This window comes from Eupeodes corollae, chromosome 2 (genome assembly GCF_945859685.1).
Source record: "Eupeodes corollae chromosome 2, idEupCoro1.1, whole genome shotgun sequence".
Classification (NCBI taxonomy): domain Eukaryota; kingdom Metazoa; phylum Arthropoda; class Insecta; order Diptera; family Syrphidae; genus Eupeodes; species Eupeodes corollae.
The window spans coordinates 121,320,396-121,347,540 of record NC_079148.1 but is presented as its reverse complement, the minus strand read 5'-3'; the positions used below and the strand labels follow the sequence as shown (position 1 = coordinate 121,347,540).

The 27,145-nt window shown below is 30.1% G+C and overlaps 3 protein-coding genes across 3 annotated transcripts in view; all 3 read right to left on the bottom strand.

Annotated features, from left to right (window-relative positions):
* LOC129945223 (uncharacterized) overlaps positions 1-15,023 on the bottom strand; it is a 42,767-nt gene extending 27,744 nt beyond the window's left edge. The window contains exons 1-7 of the mRNA XM_056054882.1: positions 14,685-15,023; positions 6,600-6,746; positions 6,062-6,461; positions 5,878-5,953; positions 5,725-5,809; positions 5,364-5,662; positions 5,146-5,285 (exon numbers count right to left, since the gene is read on the bottom strand). Of these exons, the coding sequence (XP_055910857.1) occupies positions 5,146-5,285; positions 5,364-5,662; positions 5,725-5,809; positions 5,878-5,953; positions 6,062-6,461; positions 6,600-6,746; positions 14,685-14,760 (1,223 nt within the window). The 5' untranslated portion in view covers positions 14,761-15,023. The remainder of the gene's footprint in view (positions 1-5,145; positions 5,286-5,363; positions 5,663-5,724; positions 5,810-5,877; positions 5,954-6,061; positions 6,462-6,599; positions 6,747-14,684) is intronic.
* A 2,053-nt stretch (positions 15,024-17,076) lies between these two features.
* LOC129944521 (venom serine protease Bi-VSP-like) lies at positions 17,077-22,180 on the bottom strand. The gene is made up of 7 exons (XM_056054007.1): positions 22,082-22,180; positions 18,827-18,996; positions 18,186-18,633; positions 17,835-18,128; positions 17,541-17,752; positions 17,403-17,474; positions 17,077-17,322 (listed from the first exon to the last, which is right to left on the bottom strand). The coding sequence occupies exons 1-7, from the start codon at positions 22,143-22,145 to the stop codon at positions 17,188-17,190; spliced, it is 1,395 nt and encodes a 464-aa protein (XP_055909982.1). The 5' UTR covers positions 22,146-22,180; the 3' UTR covers positions 17,077-17,187.
* Positions 22,181-22,251: 71 nt separating this feature from the next.
* Positions 22,252-22,957, bottom strand: LOC129945222 (G8 domain-containing protein DDB_G0286311-like). The gene has a single exon (XM_056054881.1). The coding sequence runs from the start codon at positions 22,720-22,722 to the stop codon at positions 22,252-22,254; it is 471 nt and encodes a 156-aa protein (XP_055910856.1). The 5' UTR covers positions 22,723-22,957.
* Positions 22,958-27,145: the final 4,188 nt, after the last annotated feature.

Below are 27,145 nucleotides of genomic sequence, written 5' to 3'. Positions count from 1 at the left end.
GAAGAGATATCGACTTCAAATAAATTTTGTTATACAGACAAAAAGGCAGAAAGATGCAGAAAGGGCTCTCGAGAAAATTGCGTGGGTGGTTTTTTTACCATAGCAGTTTGAAAAAAAGGTGAAAATTTTGGTTAACCCTAAATATCTTACGAACCAAAAACGCTAGAGACTTGAATTAAGTTTTATATAATATATTGTAACATGATACCAAACAGGTAAATTTTTTGAAAAAAAACTGAACTGAAAAAAAATTTGTCACCTCTAAAATTTTTCGACTGAAATATGATTTCATCTCTAAAACAATTTTGTGCAACGAAGAATAATGTTTTTGACATCTGATAAAATTTTGAGAAAAATCTAATTGACAATTTTTTTTATAAAAGATAAAAATCTAAAAAAAAATTGAATATCGATTCAAATATCTTTTCAAAAACTTGAAATATAGGCTTCAAGCTTATTTTATCTTATAAGAAATATTAATTTCAACATGTTGAAAAATTTTGAGAAAAATCGAATTGACAGTTTTTTTACAAAAAATAAAAACCTAAAAAAAAATTAATAAAAGCTGGCAAAAATTGATTTTCGACTCAAAACTTTGAGATATTGGCTTTAATTTACTTTTATCTTCCAAAAAAAAAGTTTGAAAAAATCGAATTGACAGTTTTTTTTACAAAAAATAAAAACCTAAAAAAAATGTATAAAAGTTGCTAAAAATTGATTTTCGAGTCAAATATCTTTTCAAAAACTTTAAATATTGGCTTCAAAGTAATTTTATCTCATAAGAAATATTGCTTTCAACATTTGATAACATTTTGAAAAAATTGAATTGACAGTTTTTTTTACAAAAAATAAAACTCTAAAAAAAACAATACTAAAACTTCGTAAAAATTTACTTTCGACTCAAATAGCTTTTCAAAACTTAAAAATATTGGCTTGAAACTTATTTTATTTCACAGAAAATATTGTTTACGATATTCAGTAATTTTTACATAAAAATCCAACAGTCCGTTTTTTCATAAAAAAATAAAATCTAAAAAAATAGTACGCAAATTTGGTAAAAATTGATACGAGTACATATAGACAAACTTTTAAGCAAGACAAATCGACAGACGGGATGGGAAGTTATCAGTGTGGGTCGCATCCCAGCCTCTTTTTTCTTTAAAAATCGAAGGTTCGAATTTTTCATAAATTAACCGATGCATTTTTTTTTAATTTGCACTTACGGCCCTTCTTTCCAAGGTCATGAAAATGCTGATTAATTATCAGCTTAGTAAATATTTTGCGGAACGGAGGCTTCTTAATGACCGGTAATACGGCTTTCGCTATCCCGAAAGAAAAAGCTAACCTTTTCGCTGAACATCTTGTCAATATTTTTAATCCTTACTCATCAAACGTGGCTGAAAATAGCTTACAGTTTGTTGATAAGATAGATGAAAGTGAAATACCAATTGTAAAACTTAAAGAAATAAAAAATATGTGTTTACATCAACTATCAAATAAAAAATCACCAGGTTACGATCTAATTACTACGCAGGTTATGAAAGAAATGCAATTGAAAGCCTTCATAAAACTCCAATATATAATATATGCATGCCTTAAGCACCGGTATGTCCCGCACCATTGGAAAATTGCTGAAGTAATTGTCATACCAAAGCAAGGTAAACCACTTGCAGAAGTAACGGCTTACAGACCAATATCGCTTATAAGTAGTATAAGTGGCAAAAGTTTTTGAAAAATTGCTTCTGAAGAGACTTAGCAAAATCATAAAAGAAGGAAGATTAATCCCAAACCATTAGTTTGGCTTTAGAAGTACACATTCCACGATAGACCAAGTTCATAGAATATCGGATGTAATAGAAAAAGCATTAGAAGAAAAACAAGTATGTTCAGGAAAACTTCCAGGCAGTACTTTGAAATATTAAAATCGTACATCTCAGACCGATTGTTTAGAGTAAGGTACGAACAAGAATACTCGGAATTGAAGAACATAGAAACCGGTGTACCACAAGGAAGTGTTCTAGGTCTTACCCTGTATTTACTATACACAAGGGATATTCGAGTTGGTAATCACACCATAATGGCTACTTTTGCAGATGATACCGCAATTTTGGTACCCGATAAATGTGTCTCTAAGGCAGCAGTAAAACTACAAAATGCCGTCGACACAGTGAGAGCTTGGACCAAAAAATGGCGTTTCAAACTCAATGAAACAAAATCTTCACAAAATCTTCTTTAAATCAAGCTGTACCTTACGCCAATACGGCCAAATACCTTGGAACGACTTTGGATGCAAAGCTTAAGTGGAAAGAGCACATCAAAAAGAAAATAGAAGAACTAAACTAACAACTCTGATTTATCAATCGAACACAAAAAAAGAGGCTGGGGAAGACCCACACTGATAACTTCCCATCCCGTCTGCCGATTTGCTTAAAAAGTTTGTAGGTTTTTGTGTTTTGTTAAAAAAGTTGTCAGTTGAATTCTTCTAAACAATTTTAAAATGTTTACCTATGATGAAATTTCAAAATGTATTTTAGTTAACGTGATGTTTAGTCGAAAACCTATTTTTACCAATTTTGAGTAATGTTTTTTGTAGATTTGAATTTTGTATGAAAAAAAAAACTGACTGTTGGATTTTTATAAATAGATTACTGAATATCGAAACCAATATTTTCTGTGAGATAAAAATAGTTTGAAGCCAATATTTTTAAATTTTTAAAAGGTATTTGAGTCGATAGTTCATTTTTACCAAGTTTTAGTATTGTTTCTTTTTTAGGTTTTTATTTTTTGTAAAATTAATTAAATTTTTTTTAAATTTGACTGATTGCTGAAAGCAATATTTCTTATAAGATAAAATTAATTTGAAGCCAATATCTCAAATTCCTGAAAAGATATTTTAGTCGAAAATCAATTTCTCCTAACTTTTATTGTTTTTTGATATGACATGACAACACTAACGGATTAATTCCAGCGACTGATAAGACCTCAGTAAAGATTTTAATTTTCGATTTGGAGGATGGTATAGTTACGAAAGATTTCGATACCACTATTTTTCATGACGGGTTAAAAATGGAGTGTTGGGTCGGGAATCTTCTCTGAGTCCTTAAATGTCTAAGTCAAGCAAAATTACTAGCATTTAAAAAAAGCATGCAAAATACTTAAATCAATTTCAAACCAAAAAAAAAACATGGCTATAAATTCAGTCACAACATCCTCTATACTGGGAGAAAAGGAAAATATTCCTCTTGGAGCTTTGAGGGGCAAAATTTTCTCAATATTACCGACATATCGGATTCTGGCCGATAGGAGAGGATACAGCAAGGTTAGGTATCCCTAACAAACTCAATGCCGGAGTTCAACATAAAAGTAAAACTGTGATTCATTTTCTCTGTAAATTTCCTTCCCTGGTCTGTCCTAGAATGTTATTGTTTAGCTTCTAAAGTGCATTTATTAAAGATCTAAAACAAGATGCCAAAAGTGACAGATGTCAAAAGTGACAGATATCGAAAGTGACAGATGTAAAAAGTGACACATGTCAAAAGCGACAGATTTGCAAAGTGGCATATGCTTAAAGTTTTAAACACACTCTGCTGAATCCACTGTCCATTATTTTAAAAATGAAAATTATAGTAAGCCTTGAAGTTCATAGTTTTCTATAAATACAACCCCGATCCTCCAAAATGTCATTTCCAAAAAGTTTCTGGAGTGACAACATTAAATTTGGAATAAAAAAAAATGATTTATTACCTTGCAAGAAACCTTTTAAGAAATGTGAGCAAAATTAGCTTAAAGAAAAAAACTGAGAGATAAGAAATGGCAATAAAGGGGAATATGATCTTATTTTAATATATTATTTGAGCTTTTGGAAATTCTAAAATTCAAATAATTTATTTTTTAATATGAGAATATTTTCTTTTTAAAGTTCAAGAATTTATTTATTTTATTAATTTCTTTATTTATTAATTAATTTATTTATTTATTCATCTATTTATTTATTTATTTATCTATTTATTTATTTATTTATTTATTTATTTATTTATTTATTTGGTGGTTTGGCAATATATTTGTTTAATTTCAGTTTAAATTTCTGAAATCAAACAAATAAATTACCAAACCACTGTCAATCACACTGTGCTCAGTAGCTCAAATGTGACAACTGTCAAAAGCTACAGATGCCAAAAGTGACAGATGTCAAAAGTAACAGATGTAAAACGTTACTTGAGACTTACACTAATCTAACTATAATATGGTCTTTCTACCACACAATTCATTTATGCACTTCAATATTTGATTCGAAAATCTAAGAAAGTTAAATTTGTTAACTTTTTTCAAACAGGTCTCAAGAATAGCAATGATGTAAAAACTCTTAAATTACCTTACAAGGTGTCGACTACAAACGACTTTTAGAACCCCTATTTTTCTTTTTGTGACGGTGACTGTTGAGTACCCTGTGTAAAAATTTGATTATCTGTGCAATTGTGGCCTATCTGACGTTTAAACTAGTTTTAACGATATTTTGAGGGACGATGAATTCAAAATTAATAACCATGTCGATTCTTGAAAAAATGCAAAAATTAAATTAAATCCATTTTTCCTGTTTTTAAAGCTACAGTTTTAAAATAACTTGTTTCTGCATTGAAAACAATTTACAACACAGTTATACCTCTATTGCACATATGTCCTCATATAATCTATCTGTTAGAACAATAAGCATCTTTTAAGGAAGTTATGTTTTTATTAATATTAAAGGTAATAAATTGAGCTTAGCATTCGTACTAAAAATTTCTTCCCCAATTCCAGAAGACCTTTAGAAAGCTATTAAGTTTTTTTGCCACAAATTTTTGTTCGTAAAATAGAAGATAGAATTTTACTTAGCTGATTTTGTGAGCATTTTACGATTGAATCTTTTATTATATACCAACTTCGTATGTATGTATTATGTGGGTACACTCTAGGTTGAAATATGTTGAAAACCTATTTAGATTTTGTAAACTAAAAAGTAACAACTTTTAAAAAAAAATGGAATTGTTTTAAACTCAAACCACAAATTTAATTTTTTTTAATAAAGTAAAAAATAACAATCTCTTTAATTTTTGTTCGCTCAGTTAAATTATGTATAGTAATCACATTTTTTGTCTTAATATCTACTGTGTATCAGCAACCCCAGCTTCTATCCATTCTATAAAATTAGCTACTCTCGAATATACTCCAGGGACCATAGGTCTTGCACAACCAATACCATACGAAACAATACCAATCAAATGGAAACGAAACACTCTTTGATAGAACTTATTTAAAAAATAAAAATCAAATAGAAAACAATTGTTTAAAAATGTTCGTATATGGAATACATTTTAGATACTCACTTCTGGAAACATAAGTGGTCCACCTGAATCACCTTGGCACGTATCTTTACCTCCACCCAAATCCCCAGCGCATATAATGGCATTATCGAATTGCTTTTCTGACAAATATGTATTTTGTTTTTTGTATAAGTCCTTGCATACAGAATTTTCATAAACTGGAACTTGTAGTTCTTGCAAAATCTTAGCTGAAGTTCCACCCTCTTGAGTCTTACCCCATCCGGCAACAAAGGGGTTTAAACCTATTAAATTCTTTGAACGAAATTGTGGCTCAAATGGTATACAAATTGGTGTAATTTTGTCTACAAAACAAAATAAAAGATTTTTGCAATTGAAATCCACTTAATCTGTCAACACTCTTTACCTGAAAATTTTACATTTCGATCAAGATACAATAGAGCTATGTCATTGTGGCCATCATTTTTGTCATATTGAGGATGTCTCAAAGTCTACAGAAGAAAATTTTGTAAAAAAATTGCGATTTGATAAAATAAAATTACTTGGAGCTGGAGCCTACCTTGACAACAGGAATATCAATGTGATTAACCTCATCGTCTCTACTCAGATCGTGCTCACCAAGTCGTACAAAGGTCCTTAAAGAAAGATCAACAAAAATTTATCAAATTCTCATCAATTCTCATTCAACACAAGATCGAATCCCAAAAATTAAGAAGATTTAAAATAAGTATTTTTATACTCACAAATCTGTTTTAATACAATGTGCTGCAGTCAAGACATGCCGACTTGTAATCAGTGCTCCACCACACTTAAAAGGAGATGTAGATAGTCCATTGTCCTCGTAGCCAATCAATGCAATCCATGGCCATGCGCCAGCTTTGCTTGCAGCACCACCAACGATTTTTCGATGTACATTTTTGACAAATCCGCAGCCATCGGCCATTGTTGGTAGCTTCCGTGGAATCTCATCTACGTTCTCTGGAAATGTTACCGTAGGAGTGGCAACTTGAACTCCACTTGGACAACAAACCACTGAATATTGACTCTCACATTTTTCATTGGATGTCCTCAAAAATTTTGCGAATGTTTCATTTCTTTGATTTACTTTAAGTCGATCGATCAATTCTGAACATTGGGCCAGGGCTGTTTGGGAAAAAAATTTAAATAAAATATTATACTAGCTGTCCCGGCTGACGTTGTTCTGTTCGTTTTTTTTGGTATTAAAGAACTTCATCTTTTTTTAATTGTATTTATTAGTAATTAAATTTTAATAAAACTTACGTGCGCAAAATCCTGCCTTTAGATCTGGTCCTGTACAATTTTTACCGGATTTAGAGTCAAGATTTGTAACACCCTCCGTTACAGTCGGTTGAGGTGCGGATGTTGTTGCAGGTGTTTGTGGTGGTTGAATTTTTGGTGGAGTTGGAGCTATAATAATTGGAGGTAACGTTGTTTGTGGTGTATTTCGTTGGAAAAATGGATTTCTTGGAGTGTTTGTTGTGGTTCAGAAAAAATTTGTTGATTAACACCAAAGCACACCTAAATGATTTTGTATGAATAAAAACAAAGCAAAAGCTATTTAAGCAATAAATGTATGCATGTTTTAAAAAAAATAGGACAAAGCTCAAGACATGGCAAGTTATAAAGGTCAAATTACAAATTTCCATATCCGGAGTCAATGCTTGTGCGGTGAAATAAAGGCAAGTTAGGTAAAAAATTAAAACTTTCAAAAATTAAGATCAAATTCAGGAGTTGGTCCTATTACACTTACCAAATTTTGAAATAAACCCAAAGTTGTTTAATATTACTTTCAAATTTTAAAATTTAATATAATTTAAATTTATACCCAAAATAATGCTGGTTGTTTTAGGTTGAGTACAAATAAGTTAAGTCAAAATATATTGGTGATATTTCACTCTTTTAAAGTACAATAAGGTACATTTTTAAAAATTGATCTTATTTGACGTGGCCTTGTTCCAAGGGTGTGTCAATATTTTATTAATAAGCAAAATAATAAAAGAATATGCAAGAGAGATTATAAATCATTAAAAATAAATTGAATTAGTATGGTAAAAAAAATTGAATACAAAAAAAAAACAATTATTTCTCTGCATAAACTGTTTTCTACACACAGGAGCTCCCTGAAAACTAATATTTCCAAAATTAAGCTATTCGTAAATATAGTTCAGCATCACTTCTTGGATAAATATTTAGTACATTCGCAATCGAAGTACAATAGCTTAAGGATAAACATTGACCTACATATGTCATTTTCTGGAGTATTGTATTGTTGAAAATGTTTATAAAAAAAAATAGATTTTTAAGGGCTGCTGGTTAGGTAAAATTTTTAATGTATTTTAAAGATTTTTTAACTCTCCTGAAAAATATTGTTTTCGTGCAAAAAATATATGATTTTTTCGGTTTTACAAGAAAAAGCGCCTCGCGGAAATCTTCTTACTTAATGTTCAAGTTTAAAATCAATCGACCTTATGGTTTAAGCTTAAGACAGAAGGACGGAATTGCCGGAGCCATTTTATCGAATTCTCTACCATCGTAATATCAACATGAAATCTCTTATCGGAAAACTCCATACCATTTCTTCAGAATAAATTGTTTAAATTTTGTTTATATTTTTTCTCAAATATTTAAACAATTGTTTTTAAATCAAAGTTGTCTAGTTTCGGGAAATCCGTACGGTACTGAGACGGGGCAAATATTATTCGAATTTTACAAGACTATATCGCAAATATTGTTTCCAGCCCTTAAAGCCACACACATCTCTTAAGGTTTTGAAGAAGAAATTTTGAAATGGTCACCTTGAGACTAATACTCCTTTAATCTCACCTAAGCGAATTCACATTTTCTCCAGCTGACATAATCTACCCTTAAAATTACACTATTTTTCAATAATATTAACTACTTTATGAAGTAAAAATGTTTACAGAAAAGATACAAGACAGATTTAAACAAAACCGCATAGGTGTAAGTTTTACTTTTAGGAATTTAAAAAGTAGCGATCACATCGTGCCTCATCACTCTTATTTTTTTGCTGTGTTTTTTGTTTTGTTGAATTAAAATCAGTTGCTGAATTTAATGGACATATATAGTTGTATGAATTTAATGGACATACACCACTATATATCATATACCACAATTAAGGAACGTGATCAACCCCTTTAGTGTGAGATACACGACCGCCAATCTAACCAGATATAAATTAGATACTTCTTTGTGGATAGAAGCACAAAATTCCAGTGAATCTTTATGCAAAATAAAATGCACAAAGTATTGTAATAGATACAAATTCATACACAAACCTCGCAGATGTTTGAATGAAATATTATAACAGTTATGAGTGTTAGAGTAACAGTACAACCTTATAACACTTGTGTGTTGAAAATAACTGCGACTATTATAATAGTACTTTATAACAATACCCATACGTCATCCGCACGAGCGCAAGTCGACAGGACTTTTCCAAATTGTTTTGTCTTTGTCTTACTCAAAAAATGATTTTAAAAAAAATCACATTGTGTAATACTTTTTAAGGAAATTTTAACTTATGAAGTACCTTTTTTCAATAAAATATGTAATGGCTTCCCAATTTCAAAATCCCTGTGTCTAATGTTCGGTTTAAATGTTTATAGTTGTTAAGCGGTCCCTAGACTATCAATATTATTGAACAATATATTGCACAATATTATTGACTGGTACCCCACACTAAACAATATTTCGCACAATAAATCATTTGAGAGTTTTTTATTTGTGCTTCAACATCATGCTCGATGATACGGATTATTGTTGTGTGGCAATTGCTCTTGCTATTTCATTAAAAAAAAAGAAAAAACAAACGCAGATGGATGAAGGACTGGTACAAAAAACTCATCAAAATTTATTAAATGAGCTGGCTTTGAGCGAACCCAATGATTTTAGAAATTTCCTGAGGATGGACGATGGATTTTATAATGAACTGCATGAAATGATTACGCCTATAATTATAAAGAAAAATACCAAATTGCGAGATGCTATTCCCCCTTCCCAGCGTTTGTCAATTACACTACGATTCCTTGCTACCGGAAATACTTTCGAAGACTTAAAATTTACAAGCGCAATATCCCCGCAATCGATTGGCTTAATCGTCACTGACATTTAATTCAGGGAGATGTTTTCACTACGAAAATTCAAAACAAATGACAAAATATTGCGCAAACACATCCACAGACTATACAATAAATTTGGTTGCACAATAAATATCAAAAGGATTTTGATTTCGTACAATATATTGCACAACCCTTCAATATGAGCCCTAGACTCTCAATAATATTGTACAATATCAAAAATTGCACAATAATATTGATAGTCTAGGGACCGCTTTAGATTTCGCCTGTCTTTAATGAAACGCTAAACCATTTGTGCTAAAATAGTTCAAACAGTAAGACAACAAAAGTCAAAACGGTTTAAAAGTAATTTTTGTTTTTGTTGATGTTATATTTTTTCCCTTAACCTTCAAATATATCGTTTTAGGTTTCCTTAAACTTTTTTCAAAGATTCATATTTTTTACCGATTGTGATAAAATAATCATCAAGCAAGATTCGATTTAAGGACAACTTAATCCTTTAAAAAGTATTGCTGTTTATTTATTTGTATGTCAGCTGTACATAGTTAAACTTATAAATAGTACAGGATATAAAACATTGATTTAAGATACAATTAACAAAAGAAGTATTTACAAACGTGTCAAAACAAAATAAACAAAAAAATAATTAAAAATGGACTAAAATTAAGAATTAAAGTTTTCAAAACAAAGAAAAAATTAAACATGTTAATTAAAAGTTATCTGAATCAAGACGCAGGGAAAATACAATTGAAAATGATCAATTTAAAAATATGTTTAGTTCAAGTTTGAGAAATATTCAAAACAAATTGCTTGAAACTTTCTGTTTTCTATTCTATTGGGAGGGAAATTATCTGGGTTTGGTTTGTTTATTAAAATTGGAAGAGCATTCATTTTATCAGGATTGAGTTTAAGTCCGTTCCGTTTTGACCAATCATTTATTGCATGTAAATCAATGTTAATTTTAGATATTGCATCCTTAAGCATCATCTCAGGAAAACTAATATATATTTGGACATCATCTGCATAGATATGAAACTCAAAGTAAGACATAACAGAGATCAGATCATTAATGAACAATGAAAACAGTGAAGGTCCAAGGATTGATCCTTGGGGAACACCATTATTAACAGGGAGGAACGAGGACATTCTACCATTACAAGACACGGCTTGCACAGGATTGGTCAAATATAAGTAAATAAGTTTTTAGTTGTGTCAGGAAGCTAAATAGGTTCGTCAAATTATCACAGAGAAGATTATGGTTAACACAGTCAAATGCCTTTGAAAAGTCAAGTAAGGTTATCACAGTTGTAAATTTATTGTCTAAACCATGTCTTATATCATCAGATACGTTGAGTAAAGCTGAAACACAACAATGTCCAGACCGAAATCCAGATTGAAAAGGATTCAATAATTGCTTGTCTTTAATATAATATTTTATCTGGTTACTTAACAGATTTTTAAGATTTTTATATAGAAAAGATACGATTGTTATCGTTCTATATTCCTTCTTCTTTCCTTGTTTTAGGATAGGGATAATTTTCGATGTCTTCCATAGGATGGGATATGTAGATGTCATTATAATGTGTTGAATATGTGCGTTATGTGGGAAAGTAGGAAGGGGAGGATTATTCTAATAAAAACAGGATGAATATTGTCAAACCCGGTGCATTAAGATACAATGGATAAAGTTGCTTTATCTACCTGATAATCATCTACGGCACTTACCGAAAAGGCTTTTGTAGTATCTGTGTTTGTGGGACAAAAGTGAAACAGAGAGTTTCTGAATTAAATTGCTAGAAACTAAATTTGTAAGTACACTAATGTCATGCTAAAAAGTACGGGCGATGTAGGTTTTACATCTTTTTCCTATCCAGGCATATGTCTCATGTACCTATTCATACTTAGTTAGTATATCAATTCTGTATAAGGGTGTTTTTTAGTGTGTCCATAATTTTTAAAGATTCTAAATTTGTACCCGTACTAAATGATTTTCCGAATTTCAATTTAAAAGGTTAACTTCAGTATCTACATTAACAATACATGCTAAGATCATACAAAGATAACATCCGAATTTAAACTTAAAAAAATTACATAACAATATTCCAGTTGAACAATAATTTTTCAATTTTTTTAATTATAAAACATCTGTCTATCAATTTTTCTTTTGAAATGCATACCAATTATTTCTTTATGTGAAGAAAAAATGCAATTGAAGATGAATTAATATTTGTTTTTCTTTTAATTGCCATAACCAAAAAACTGCACTGTCTGAATTTTTGTAAAAATACTTGAAGCTACATTTATTTGACGCGTTTTCATACTGAACACATTTTTAATTCAACATATTGCAACTATTAAAATGAGTTGCAATGGGAACTTAAAAATGATTTTGATAGGTCTTATAATTCATACACTCAATTGATGCTTATAAAGACGATTGCTTTGTAAGTCGATAGCACGAACAAATTAAGATGACTCAAATATTAGTTATGAACCGGCAAATTGTTATGGCAACTGAGCATCATGTTTAAAATTATGAAATATTGAGTACATCACGCTATATTGAATTCTTGCGTTAATATTTTTAATTTGAACATAATGATTTACTTTAAACAAAAGAGTTCAGCTCCGAACTTCAAATATATTCCAATTATGTTTAGTTTACTATTTTTTCATATTAAAAAGATAAATATAAAAATATTAACAATTGTAGTTCAACATGAAAGAAATACAATTTTTACGAAAAAGACATAAAATCAGAATTCATCGCTATTTATTTAAAAATTAGAAAAACTATGATGTACAATGAATATCAAAAGTAAGAAATTTATATTGTTATTTATTTATGTAAAGATTCTTGGTGTGAAAAATTTAATAAAATCAAAATATTATTTATTTATCAACTTCTTAGCAAAAAATAAGTGCAGGTCATAACAGTTTTGCATTCAAGGACAAATTGCAATTTTTATCATTTAAATGTTTTCTCTCAGAAATGTAAATACAATTCACGTGGATGAAATACAAGTATTTCTGAATAGCGAACCATTTAGCTAGGATCAAAAAATACATTAAAAATTATTTTGTCTGCACGTGGCCTGTAGACAGTAGTGGACGTATTTGAAAGAAATTACATTTCATTAGTTTTATTTTCAAAACTTTGATTAAAAAAGAGGGGGGGATGTGACCCACACTGATAAATTCCCATCCCGAATGCTGATTTGTCTTGCTTAAGAGGTTTGTAGGTTTTCTTGTTTTCTTGTCAGTTGAATTAGGTATAATAAATGATATGATGAAATAGTTTGATTTCAAAATTTATTTCTATTACGAGATTTTTAGTCGAAGAACAATTTTAGTACCATTTCTTAAACGTTTTTATTTTGTATGTAAACAAATACAAATTGGATGAATGAAATTAATTTAAAATCAATACCTTCTTATTCACGAGATATCGAGAACCAAAAATCAATGTTTACCAATTTTGCATACTATTTTTTGTAGATTTTAATTTGTTTATGAAAAAACTGACTGTTGCATTTTTATAACAAAAAATTTACTGAATGTAGAAAACAATGTTTTCTGTCAGGTTAAATTAGTTTTAAGCCAATATTTTTCATTTTTGAAAAGATTTTTGAGTCGAAAGTAAATTTTTACCAACTTTTAGTATTGTTTTGTTTTTAGGTTTTTATTTCTTGTAAAAAAAGTGTCAATTCGATTTTTTTAAGATGAAATTAATTTGAAGCTTCTCAAATTTTCGAAAAGATATAACAGAGTCGAAAATAAATTTTTACAAACTTTTAGTAATGTTCTTTTTAGGTATTTATTTTTTGTAAAGAAAAACTGTCAATTTGATTTTTTTAAATTTTACCAGATGTCAACAACGTTATTTTTCGTTGCATAAAATTATTTTGGAAATAAAATCATTTTGTATTCGTAAAATATTCGATACGACAATTATATTAAATTAATTAATTGGATTTGTTTCCACGTTACAATACATAATATACAATTTAATTCAAGTCGCTAACGTTATTGGTTCTCAGACATCTCTCAAAAAATCTTTTATTTCGACTCTAGGGATCTTGCAACGCCGGGAAATGTCAACATTTTCAATACGACAAATCATACCGACTACAATAACTTCCTATGTGAAGTTAATAAGCCAACATTTAAACTCTCTAGAAACACTTTTTTTGACATTTGGTAAAATTTGTAGAAAATCAATTTTACGTAAAACCTATTAAAAATTAGTAAACATTAAAGTTCGACTCAAATATCCTTGAGACAAAGAAAGATATTAACTTCAAATTTTTTTTTCAATTAATACAAAATACTTCCATTAGCAATAGGTAAAATGTTTGAGAAAAATACAGTTGATTTTTTTTTACAAAAATTTAAGTTTTACCATAAAAACAACACGTATCCAATAATTAAAAAAAAAACTTAAATACTTGCATAAAATGATAAAAGTTAAAACTTAGGTCCCAAGTAGAATACATTTTTTTTAATTTCTACAAAATAGGTTTTACTTTTGCAAAGTTAATAAATTGTTCTTCTAAAAAAATAATGCTAATGGTTGAAGTTGACCACTACTGTATATTAATCATTTTTTTATTTTGAAAAACCTTAAACAAACAATAAAAGATTAAGCAAAAACTAACCTAATGATAATTTCTTTCAACAAGTTTCTTTTTTTTATTAACAAAAACTCGTTCGATTCCTTGAGATTTTAAAATAATAAAACAACAAAACCAGAATTTCATACTAAAAATAAAGATAATAATCTATTATCATATTTCAAATCAATTAATATTTCGATTATCAATATTCAAACATGAAAAATGGTTATAAAACGTGTACAAAAAAAAGCGTAAGCAAATTAACAAATGATTGGCCGTACTAACTGCAAAATGTATGAATATTTTACCACTTAATTGTTATTATCAAATTAATATACAAATCTTTAAAAAAAAAACCTATGCCAAATATCCCCTTCATTATGTGATTATTATAAAATATGAATTTAAATATGTACTGCTATTAATAATTAACCAAATAAAATACCATAAGTATTTTGACCTAAACGTTAATTAAGCAGAGCTCGCACCAGTTGCATTAAATGATTGAATTCAACAACAATAATTACTTGAACTTTATTTTAAAGGCAACCGATTGTTTTTTTTTGTATTTTAATTTGTCTCTAAAAGTATTTTACTCCTATTTTTGTCTTCTTTAAACTTTAAGCACTCACCTTGACGAACACCTCGCTGTGCTAATCCTGGCTCAACAATGAACGCTAATCCAATTAAATATATTTGAAGATTCATTTTTTCAAACACTGATTTTTCAATTTTCGGAATTTTTTAACAATCTTTCTTCTAGACTTTTAACATTTAATTATAACACTTTATGTCACACATTTGAGACACTTTAAAAATTAAAACAGAAAAAATCACTTCAATTGGTCTTGTACTTATTTGAAGATCAACTTTTTTTTAAAGGAAGCCGTCAGGTTAATTCAATACAATATTATAGTTAATGTATGTATCTAAATAAATAATTCTTATTTGGTAACCCGCTCGGGCAAACGTATCTGTTAAGACTGCTCAAATAAGTTTGATTGGTTTGATTATAGAGTCTTCTGAATCTTCGACGAGTTGAGAGTTTTGCTAGTTGTTGTTTTTGATGTTGTCGATGTCATTATTGGAGGTAGGTATAGTAGAACCAATATTTTAATTGGACCTTTACATATAATCTATTTTGATAACTTTTATGAATAAAATAAATACTTATCTATCTATAAATAAATTTTGAATCTTTTTTCATGACGGTGTCGTTGATCACACAGTCTTGTCTTTCAATCAAATCAGGCTGCGCATATTAATCTATCATGTTTTATGAATTATCTTGAAAAAAGCAACAACAAAAATCAATAGCATCACGTTTGCTATCGTTTGCGAAATTATTGGCTACGGATTAATTAATTGATTTTGTACTATATTTTTTTTTTTAAATAGTTGTTAATACACCTAGAGAGGATATCGAACTTTTTTTTTAAACGATTGTATGACAAATACCTACTGCTTGAAAAGATGATGTACATAAATCGATTTAAAACACACTTATATCTAAAACACCACAGGTGTATATCAGCTTGTAACACAGATCTTACAACTCGAAACTTGTTGTTTATATAGAAGAACATCATTGTAGATATAATAAAATGATTTTCTCATCTACAGAAGACCAGGTTGTAAGTACTTTTCATAGATCAACAAATTATTTATTCTTATTAAGTACAAGATAAATACATTTTCAATTTCCACATTTGAATTATATATTCCTAAGATTGCCTCCTGCAACAGCTCAATGAGTGACACCACTTATCAGTTTTTCTTATTTTACCTAAAATTTTGTATTCAAAAGAAACATTGCTTATAAAAATTCTATGAAATGTAATATTTGTGTAATTATTTATTCGAAATTTTATTTATTTTTTATTGAAAAGAAGTGCAGTGTGGTTTTTTTAACGAATTGTTTAAATACTTGAAAACAGTGAATTCCAACAAATATCAGTTTCAAAAATTTATAAGTCAGAGTAAATATTTAAAAAAAATTAAAATGTGTTGTGTTTATGTGTCAGCATTTGACATTTGAAAGTTTGACATTTTCTTTCAAAACAACACGAAAATTTAAAAGGCAAGTGATCTTAGAGCACTCAAAAACATTTAAATTGGTACAAACAATCTCAGCTAAATTCTCAATTATTTCTTTGAAATTTCTGTGAATTTTACAGTCAGTCATTTTGAAATTTTTCATGAATACAAGTAATTTTTGACGGGAACTAAACTAATACTTTAAATAGCAAATATGTTTTTAACAATTACTACTTTTCTAATGATTTTTAAATATAAATTATGTACCCACACACAATAGAAACACATTTTGGTATTTCACAATATTTAAAAACGAAACTGTAAAGAAACTTTTCTTAAAAATTTGCTAATGTTGCGTTGCTCATTTTTCATTAAAAGAAGCGTCGTAGTCCAAATCAATAACTTTCTAATAATACAAATTACCAAGCTTGAACTCAATCAATGCAATGGGTACGGCTATATCGCAGGACTCACTTTTTTCATTTCTTTCTTATTAATGAAGACTCCGTAGTGAAAATGATGAAAATCAGAATCATTTTAATGCATTTCAATGACCACATCAGCGAAGATGCGACATTACTGCTGTTGTACCGGCTTGAATTTTTGTACCGAACTTTAACAATTAGAAATGCTTCCCCAGAGCGGGCTATTTCAAATTTTATTTTTGTAAAACCTTGAAAGTTTTTTAAACTGAGTAATATATTCCATCAAATAACGTTTCCTTCTTCAAAGTGTCATTGACATATTCTGTGAGATTTTTTAAGATGAAAGGTAGAATTAGGAAAACAAATTCTTATTTACCTTCTTATTGTTTCAAATTTAAGTTGCCCACTCGTAACCAACACTGAACAAGGATCTGTAATTCGCAATGTTCGTATTATGGTTATTTTCATCTGATTATTTAGTGAATTTACCTTAAAAATTTTATATCTATTTTGCTATAATTAAAACTTTACATTTAAAGCTAAATTGATAGAATAATAAACATTCTGTTTTAATTATGTGCTTATTTATTACATTATAATTAATTTAATTAATTTTAAAACAAAATTTATTAAAATTGATGTAAATAATTAAATTAGTTTTGATTATTTAATTTCATGTCATATTATTTTTAATCCATTGCATGTAAGAAGCAACACGAGTGTAAACTCCCGGAAAACCAGCTCGAGCACATTCGTATCCATACGAAACAAGGCCAATAACATAATAGTGAAATTTTCTCTCACTTGCCTTTGTTGATAAACAGAAAAGAAAACCACCAAATTTTTTATTAATTTTGGGAACATGAGTCACATCTTTCACAAACTTACTTGAGGCATCATGAGTGGTCCTCCGGAATCCCCCTGACAAGCATCGGTTATATAATTCCCTGCACAAATGAGCTGAAGATGAAAACAAGAAATTAGTTCAAGGACATGAAACTCGTACCTTTAAAATTTACGACTTACTGTATTAGTCACTGCAACAGGCTTAAATTTTGTCGAATAATTAGCCAAACAGGTCTCAGTTTCAATTATCGGAACTTGTGCCTCACGTAAAACATTCGATGGAGCACCTTGAAATTTAACTGTACCCCATCCAGCAACGAATGGATTATTTCCAACGAAATCTTGTTGCATGAATTTAATGTCCTCCGGCAGACAAATGGGGCTTATGAATTCTACGCATTCACATTTATAGAAAATTCATTAATAAATTCTTAATTATGTACATATTATGTTAAATAAGCTTTTATAATGAACCTGTAAATGACACTGGAGCGTTTAATTGGAGCAATGCAATATCATTTGAGATCGATTTGAGGTTGTACTGTTCATGGGCTATTTGTCGTTTGATTCGCACATCGACAGCACTAGCTTCCGTTTTGGTTAGATCATGTGCACCAAGTCGGACTAAAACCAACGACGACGGATTTAAACAGTGGGCAGCAGTTATAACGTACGTTTTTGACACCAAGCTTCCAGAACAAAGAAACTTCAAAACAGTTGGATGTGTGGCTTCAATGTATCCAAGTGCCGCCATCCATGGATAGGCTCCTAAAATAAAAATTGTTAAATGTGTACGGTATAGAAAGTGAATAAAGATAAACCTACCTTTTCTAGCCTCTAATCCTCCAACTACTCGATTGGTGAACTTATTCGATACCCCACACTCTCCAGAGGCTGGAGGGTTCATTGACTTAGTCGCCGCCGATGGCGAAGGTTTAGGATTAAAAGGTGATGACTGATCACCAGGAATTGGATTTATCACAATAAGATCATTTTGTGGGGCAATAGTTACTGATGGTTGTCCAGGAACCGGTGCAATAATTATGGGTTCCATATTTTGCGTCGTCATCTGAGGTATCGATGGCTGCGTAATTGGTACAGAATTTTGAATTGGTGCAGGCGATGAAGGGGAGTCAATTTGATTGCCTAAAGGAGAAAATTGAAATAAAGTAGACGATTGTTGACCATACCATGGATCTTGCTGTGGAGCCTGTTGTTGTTGTAGCTGTTGTTGTTGTTGAACATTATTGTTGGATCTTATTGTACAGCAAATCTAAATAAACAATAATTGAGTTAAAATATGCATTTTTCAGCTAGGTTCATTGAACACAAGTTAATGTGAGCTTGCGTCAGATTAAAAGATGATAAATCTGTTGCGTCTGGTTGAATTTTATTTTAAAAGAAATACAGAGCCTAACTACTTCTCTTTGTTTTTCTAAAATTTAAAAAATAGAAGAAATTCTTACCGAAAAACGAAAACCATCAAAACCGCAAAGACTCTGACTAATGAAGTTTTGAAAATCAATACTATCGGGAAACTTTCGAGCTTGTTCGTAGAATTCCTCGATAAGATATGGACATCCAGATACTGGGATACAATTTCCAGGACGATTCAAAGAGTCCACACAATTTTGACCTGACAAAGATGTTAAAAGCGGGAGATTTAATAAGATTTATCGACGATAGACAATGTAAAAAAGTGGGTCACTAAATGTTAGCCTGTGCATCTATATGTTAAGGATTTTGTGTTTATCTATACAGAAAATAATTAATAATATTTAAATTTAATTTCGAAGGGTATGTTTGGTAAAATCGCTTCATCTGCATTGATTCTGCATGGGCTTCGATATACATAATTATAACTCAAAACATCATTACATTTTTTAGTTTATGTCAGTTTAAAAATGATGTACATGAAAATATCACTTCGAATCATCTAGAACTTGTAGAATGTCGCTGTAGTCCACTTACTTTTTAATTTGAATACAAGGATAACTTGTTATAATTTCGGTATTTCTAATTTTTTAGATACTTGTTTATGATATTGGCCCAATTAGTAATGAGCGCCAAACGCAACATGTTCAAAAATCAGAAAAACCACAAACATTTTTTCGCTTATTGGTATTTTAACTGAAGGGGAATTTTGTAATGCAAGATCCAATTTTAAGGAAAATAAATTAACTACAATTTGAGCTTGAAATTGTATCTGTATTCGTAGATGTAACGGATTTTAGAATACAGTTGTTCAAAATTAGCTAAATACTTAATACGTTTCTTACAAGAAATCGACGAATTAATATTACAATAACAAAAACAGATTTCCTATAGGACTTTACCATAGCCCTGGAGTGAAAATATTGGACGAAAAGAAGAAACAAATTGTAAACAAAAAACAAATAGTTTTAATTTTTGTATGTGACCAATATCAATTTAAATTATTGATCAAACACCGAGAATCCAAATCTAAAAATAAATTTTAGTTTTTGAAAAAATTGCATCTACAGTACTATTTCTTAGTGAAGTCTTTTCCTGGACAGAAAGAGCCTTTAACGTAATTTTTTGTGTTTCTTGAGTTCATTTCGAACATTTCGAAAAATTAACAAAACTGATAATATTGGTAGTTTTCTTTCATGTATTCCTGATATGCTTGTTTCTTCGCCATAAATACACCCTACGTTTTTAAGCTCAATCAATTTTCTTCTTTTTAAGCCCAATCGCGTCTCTGTACATCCATTATTTTCCGAAATACAAGTTTTCCAAATAGTTTTCTTTTTTTTAATTGAATTTTACTGTATTCTGATTTGTTATTTACATTTTCGTTTTTAAAACTGTGTATTTGTTACATACATTTATTTACACACAAAATAATGATTATATTATGCAATTTTTGTTTTATGTCAAGGCTTTAATTGTTCTCAAATCAAACATAAACATCAACTTGGTCAAAATTATAAATCATTGTCAAGGTTTCAAGTTATTAGCGCTAGTATTTGTCAAACTCAGCTGACGTCAGAAATTAAATAATATATATTTTTCTTTACGACAAAATTTGGAAAAAAAACAGCGGCAATATTGTATTTTGGGATGGAAAACAACTTTCCAATGAGTTTCAGACCTCAATGGGAGCCAAGCAAGGATGCGTTTCAGTCGCGCTACTGTTCAGCCTATACATAAACGATATAACAAACTCAGTTAGAGTGCTTAGTGGAAAATCCATTCCTGGTCTCATGTAGTCTTCCTGGCCTGAATGATGAATAGACTTCAGTGCTATTGAAAAAGTCTGGAATTAAAGTCCAAAATAATGATATTTAGAAGCGGTGGATGGGAGATACTCTAGAGTGGTAAAATGGACTTTTCAAGAGAAAGCCGTAGAAATAGTTAAGAAGTACAAGTATCTGGGTATATTGATTACCTCTAACCTGAATCTCGATAGACACCTCCAAGCTAAAGTAGCGGAAGCTAAGAATGCAATGTGTAACGTGTGGAAAAGCTGTTATTTGAGAAATGACGTTTCACATATTGCTAAATGCAAATTTTTTCGAGCAACCGCAACTGATACATGATGTTCGATTCAGTGGAAAAGTTTTTCCGTTTTTTTTTATCAAAAGCACCTTAAGGCTGCCAAATACGACATCCAACTATATGTTGCACCAAGAAAAAAAGGAACAGGCACAATTTTTCTTGCGCTAAGTCACATTATTAATTTAAGAGGAGCATTCGTTGGGGCGAGGTATAAAATGGCGAACGATTGCTAAACAACTTTCTTTAAATATCAACTGAATATAACCTTTCTTTGCTTATTTCGAAATTTGATGACTTGTTGATGAAATTTGGGAACAGAATGTACGATCAGTTAACTAAGGAAGCGGAATCATCATTTTATTATAGAGCTTACTACTGTAAAGTTAACCACATTTTTTATAAAAAAAAGACCTACTCTTTAAATCCAGAGGTAAATTTCTCAGCTAAACTTTATTCCTGACCAGTTTTTGGGGAGTTTGTTTGAGTGCTTTACGATAAAGAACATTTAAAATCAATGAACGTTTTAAATGTATACAAAATTGTATGCAAAATTGTGGAATTTCATTTTTGAAAACGTTATATTAGATTTTTCTTTAGTAATTTTATTATACAAATTAAAATGTAAATTTCAGTCTGGTAGATTCCCTTGGCCAAACCATTTAAAGACTTAAGATAAACTTACAAAGAAAATTGTGAACATTATTAAAATATTGAACTAAACTAAACTAAGCTTTTCGCAACAAAGTCCAAACTTTAGAATGAAATACAATTTTCATCAAAAATAAATTAACCATTACTCTACGAAAGTACTAATATTTACGAATGATTCTGTTGTGTATAGTAATCACTTGTTGGAAAAACAAAAAAACTGTAGTTAAAAAGGTAACAGAACAACGATTAACAAAGCTTTGAAAGGCAAAGTATTCAAGGACGAAGGATCCAAGAATTGTTTTGTATCCTCCACAAATTATACTAAGGCAATTTTGTTATTCTCCTTACAATTTCTAAATTTAAAACACCATTCATCAAAAAACATAAATTTATTTATTTTAGAAAACTATTAAATATTCTTTGGCCATAAATAAATTTCTTTGTGTCAAAATGTTCAACAATGTCTGCTCCTCAAAATATTTTATTTTTCGAACAAAACAAAATTGGAAAAAGAAAATGTGTGCTAAAAGTTTAACTCCTTCACTTACTTTTACTCTCCACTACGATTCCAGGAATAAAAGGAACTACAATCACAATTAAAACACACATCATTTCGTCTATATAAAACACGTCTATAATGAGATAACTTTTTCTTAATTTTTGTTTTTTTTTCTTTTCAATTTATATTCAATTTTTTTTTTGTTGATTTCGAATGATATTAATTTTTAAAAACACTTCTTCTTTTCCGTTTGCGACGGTTATTTAAAGATGAGAACACCATCATTTCCGATCCGACTGGTCCAGCTTGCCGTTTAACAGCATTATTAAATCTTGGATCTATGCAGGGACAATTAGGATTAGGCCGAATTCCTCCTGGGAGACAAACTACTGGAAAAGCTGGACAATTTGCTGGCAATGTTGTAGCGGTTGTTGGTATTGTTGTTGGAATCGTGGTTGGTGTCAAAGTTGTAGGAAGAGTTGGTCGAACTGTTGGAACAGTTGGCTGAGTTGCTGGAGTTGGTTGAAAAGTTGGTACTGTCGGTGCAAGAGTTACGCCTGGAGGCAGAGTTATTATTGGAAATAATGCCGGATTATTAGCATAGTACGATGAACAAAGACCCTTAAGGTTCGCTAAATAGGACAAATATGGCCACAAATATATTTTCAAACAAAAATCTCCAATCAACATTATAAACTTTTCTAACTAACACTATAGTGGGTATTTAAGTTTTGTAGATAGGAACTTTTCCTAAACCGATTTTTTGAGTATTTTTTCTTTTCTTCTATAGGAGAATCTTCATGTCGCACTATTTGTTGATGGAACCATCAACTACTGAATACTAACCGATAAAACCTGCGGAAACAATTTTAAAGAACTTCAACTCGATGCAGACAAATTAAATAATAATTACTATCAAACATTGTTGTTGTACAAAATGATCGCAGCACATAATAGTGCATTTTGAAGAACTAAAAAAACTAGAGCAACGGGGTGTTAAGGGGAGTAAAGAAGAGGGTGGGTGGCTAGAAAAAACATAAATTATAGTTTCATTCTTTAAAAATGATTCATTGTGTAAATTGTGTCATGCTTGAAACAACCACCAATGGATATGACAAATAAATAATTCCAATCAAAATAACTCGGCCAGTTGCTTTTTTTTTGTTCTTTAGGGACCATATTGGATCCATATTGAATCGGTGTAGGTACTAGGTCTGTGCCATGTCAACGTACATCAGACCAACAGCTTAACATCGTCGTCGGTCGTCGGACTTGGCAATCTTGTCAATCTTTAGCATTAACCAAATGAATAGTGTGATACCCATTAACCTGGAAATTCTTCTCTTACAAAAACGAAAAATGATTTACCTATGAAGTTTAATCGTAGGTTTAATTATATTCAATAATTATTTTGAAAGCAACAATGTATAATTTGTTTAACATTGGGCGTGAAATGTTATGCATATGGCTGTGGTTGAAGTTAATAGGTTGAGGGGAAGAGTATAGGGTAATTTAATAAACATTAACGCCACCTCGTTTTAGCTGGTTTTTTAATGACCATTAGAATATTTAAATGATGGTCAATCAAAATAAAGAAAGGTGATATAGATTAAAGTATTCGATATATTTTTTTTTTTAAGTAAATAACACCTTTAACGTTTAATTTAATCTCAATAAAATTATAATTATAATGTGGACATGAGTGTTTTTTTGTCTATTTTTTTTTATAAACTCAAATATGAATCATTTGAAACAAAAACTGTGTACCTTTCTTTTTGCCAAGAAATAATTGCAATTACAGCAAAAATTGTGCACAATTATTGTACATGCAGACATAATTACTCCGAATCATTCATAGATCCGAATTGTCCGATATTTTAAATTAAATACTTATTTTTTTACGAAGGAAAAAATTTAAGTCTTTTTTTGTTGACAAAAAAAATAACTTTGGACAGCTTTGATTTAATAACGAAAGATCACAAAGATGCTTTTGTTATTTCGCTTTGTACTCAAATTTAAGAAAAAAAATAATTTTGTACAAATTTTGTAATTGGATTTTTTTTTTATAAAAAAGGAGATGATATTAGAGATGGAAATTAAATGAGAACGGTCTATAAGTCTCATCCGATTGTATCTAAAAATTCATCAAAGTTAAGATCGAAACGGAAATGCAAATTGTTGACCGTGTCTCATCAGTTTAATGAAAAATGATTCATCCCACTCAACAAGCAAATAAAGAAAAACAAAACCCGATAAATCTATCCATCATTCTCCGATTTGCATACTTTTTGTCAGGATTTCAAAATATGGAGTTTTAAATTGGCACATGAAGATTTTGTTACTTTATTATCAAAATGAGTGTTCTTTAACTCAAACGGTGCACGCATTTTACGATAAACGCTGTGGTCCTTGACAGTCGACTCTTCAACGTTTGTTGGCCAAATATGAGACGACTGTAAACAATCAACCAACACCCGTACGTTCAAGGAGCGCAAGATCGGCCGAGAACATCGTCGCGATCCGTAACACTGTACAACAGAACCCGAAGCAGTCTATTCGTCGCCCTCCACAAGAACTGAACTTGGGCCTACAACCGTACAAGATCCAACTGACCCAGGAGGTCAAATTTTATGACCATCAACAACGCCGTTTGTTCGCTGACAATTTTGGCCGAAAAATCATCTTTAGTGCCGAGGCGGATTTTTAGATGAATGGCCGTTTATGGGACGACACCAACCCATGCGTGGCTCACCAGGCATCCTCAAAAAGTTACCGTTTGCTGTGGATTATAGGCAGGTGGCATAATTGGTACGTACTATTTTGAAAACGACGTTAGTGAGGCGGTCAACGTCAACAGCGAGCGCTACATAACGATGATAACTAATTTAACCGCCCTTATTGAAAAACCCTATGTGCATATGCTTGACATTTATTACTCGGTTTTAAAAGAAAAGCTTAATAAAATTGAAACAGCCATATACTTTTGAATAACATTTTATTTCATTATAAGGTTTGGACTTTGCCAATAAGTATGAAAAACAATACTATGAAAATAGCAGTTGTAGAATATTATTATTTGTAGGTTATTTTAAATTACTTTTTCACGTATTTCTGTCGATACCTCAGACTTAAATTGAGAAATGTTGTTTTTTAATACGTCTAGAGTTTGAAAATTATTCGGTTTTATGCTTACTATCAAACGGTTTCGCATCGTGAAATTATATCAAATCAAAAAATTGTTCATGCAATAAAGTCATACATTCATTTTGTGTGGCTTGTTGCCCCGTCTTTTAGGAACCCAATATCGTCCAAGTCAAAGTCTTCAATCGGGTGCCGACAAAAACTGAGGTACACGACATTTTCAATTGGTGCGAACGCCTGGCTCAATTCAGATCATTAGCAACTTGGAGCCGTTATTTTGCACAGGCCTTTTGAAGTAATACTTCCACTTTCATCGAATTCCTTCACAATTTTACCGATTATCGGTTGATTGTTACGGGCGTCGCAAATTGTCACATAGTTCCCGAAAAATGGGTGTATTTGAATCACCAATTTTTTATTAAGTGTAAATAAACATTATAATGTCCGATTGTTTAATTACCCTAACTAACTAATATTATGAAAGTTCAAATGACAACTAAGGTTGACAGTTGTCAAATTCCAGCGATATCAATTTGAAACCACAAAATGAATGACATTAGATTTAAGTATATCTTAAAACCTTAAAAACTATTCACGAAACGAAACCTAAGCTAGATTGGAAGAGACTTTAAATCAAACTGGTGTAAAATTATGGCAGCGAGACGGGTCTTAGTTGAACGAGGCTTAAACGATTACAACTCGAGACTAATGTTTATCGAATTTCACGAGACCTAGACGAGACTAGAAAATATTTCGTACGGTTTTGCTTCAAAGTAGGGCGGTTAGCTGCGGCTCAAGATGCAAAAATTCAATACCAGCAATCGTTAGAAATTTTGCACATTTTGATCTTAAAAAAATTAATTGTAAGAAAATGTTGTTTGATTTTTTAATATGAAATAAAACACTGAAAAAACAACATCGTCAATTTTTCAAAGAAGGAATTATTCAATCATTTCTGATATATGTACATACATATAGGTTATTAAAAATTATGTGTTATGTATTATTATTTTTAAAATGTTATTTAGTTATGAATATTTATATTTTAGTTCAAAATTAATTATGTTGCTCTATTTTACTATTTTACTTTTGTACTTTATATTTAAATGTGAGCAAAAAAAACCGTGTGTCGTGTTTAAAACTAGCGGACTTCACATTCAAAACCCACAACCATCTCGTTAACGACTAAATAAATCACTCTACAATCGAATCAACTTTGTATTTTATCAATAGCGTGCATCGAAAACCACTTCGAACCGAACCACTCGAAAACCAATATTTCATAACTATTTATATTTAATTCTGATATTAGTTAATGAATCATTTTAATATTTCATTGATTAAAACTTACATTCTCCGAAAGAAAAATTTAAGCAAAACAAAATTATTTTAAAGAAGAACACATTAACCGAATTTATTCGTGAGAACATTTTTGATTTAAATTTTCCGTCTGTTTGAAAAATTTCAAACAGTGACTCGTTGTGAAAATTTTAAAAAACTCTAACCGACACACTATAAACAATTGCAAACTTCTAACTTCATTAAAACCACACTGGTGAGGGCGGCGTTTGGAAAATTTTAAAATGAGACAATATTCATAATTTATTTAACATTGAATTAAAGTTTTGAAAAGGTGTAGAGCTGATGCTCTTCGTGTGAAATGGAAATACCCCATATATTGTTTATTATTGTACTTTTCGTGATTTAATGTAATATTTTTTGTTTTTGCTTTGCTTTGATGTTTACAATTTAAGCTTACGCAGTAATCAAATTTAATACATATTTTCATTTGATGTTAAATAGCGTGAGAAAAATTAACTTTTTGTTCGAACATTTGTTTGTATGGTCACTGGGCAGTATATTGTAGATAATAACCTTATCATCAAGAATCAGACGGGATTGTGGAGTGAGTAAATGGCAATATTCTATTTATACATTCAAAAATTTAGAAGTTTTTTTAGTCCAGGAAAAT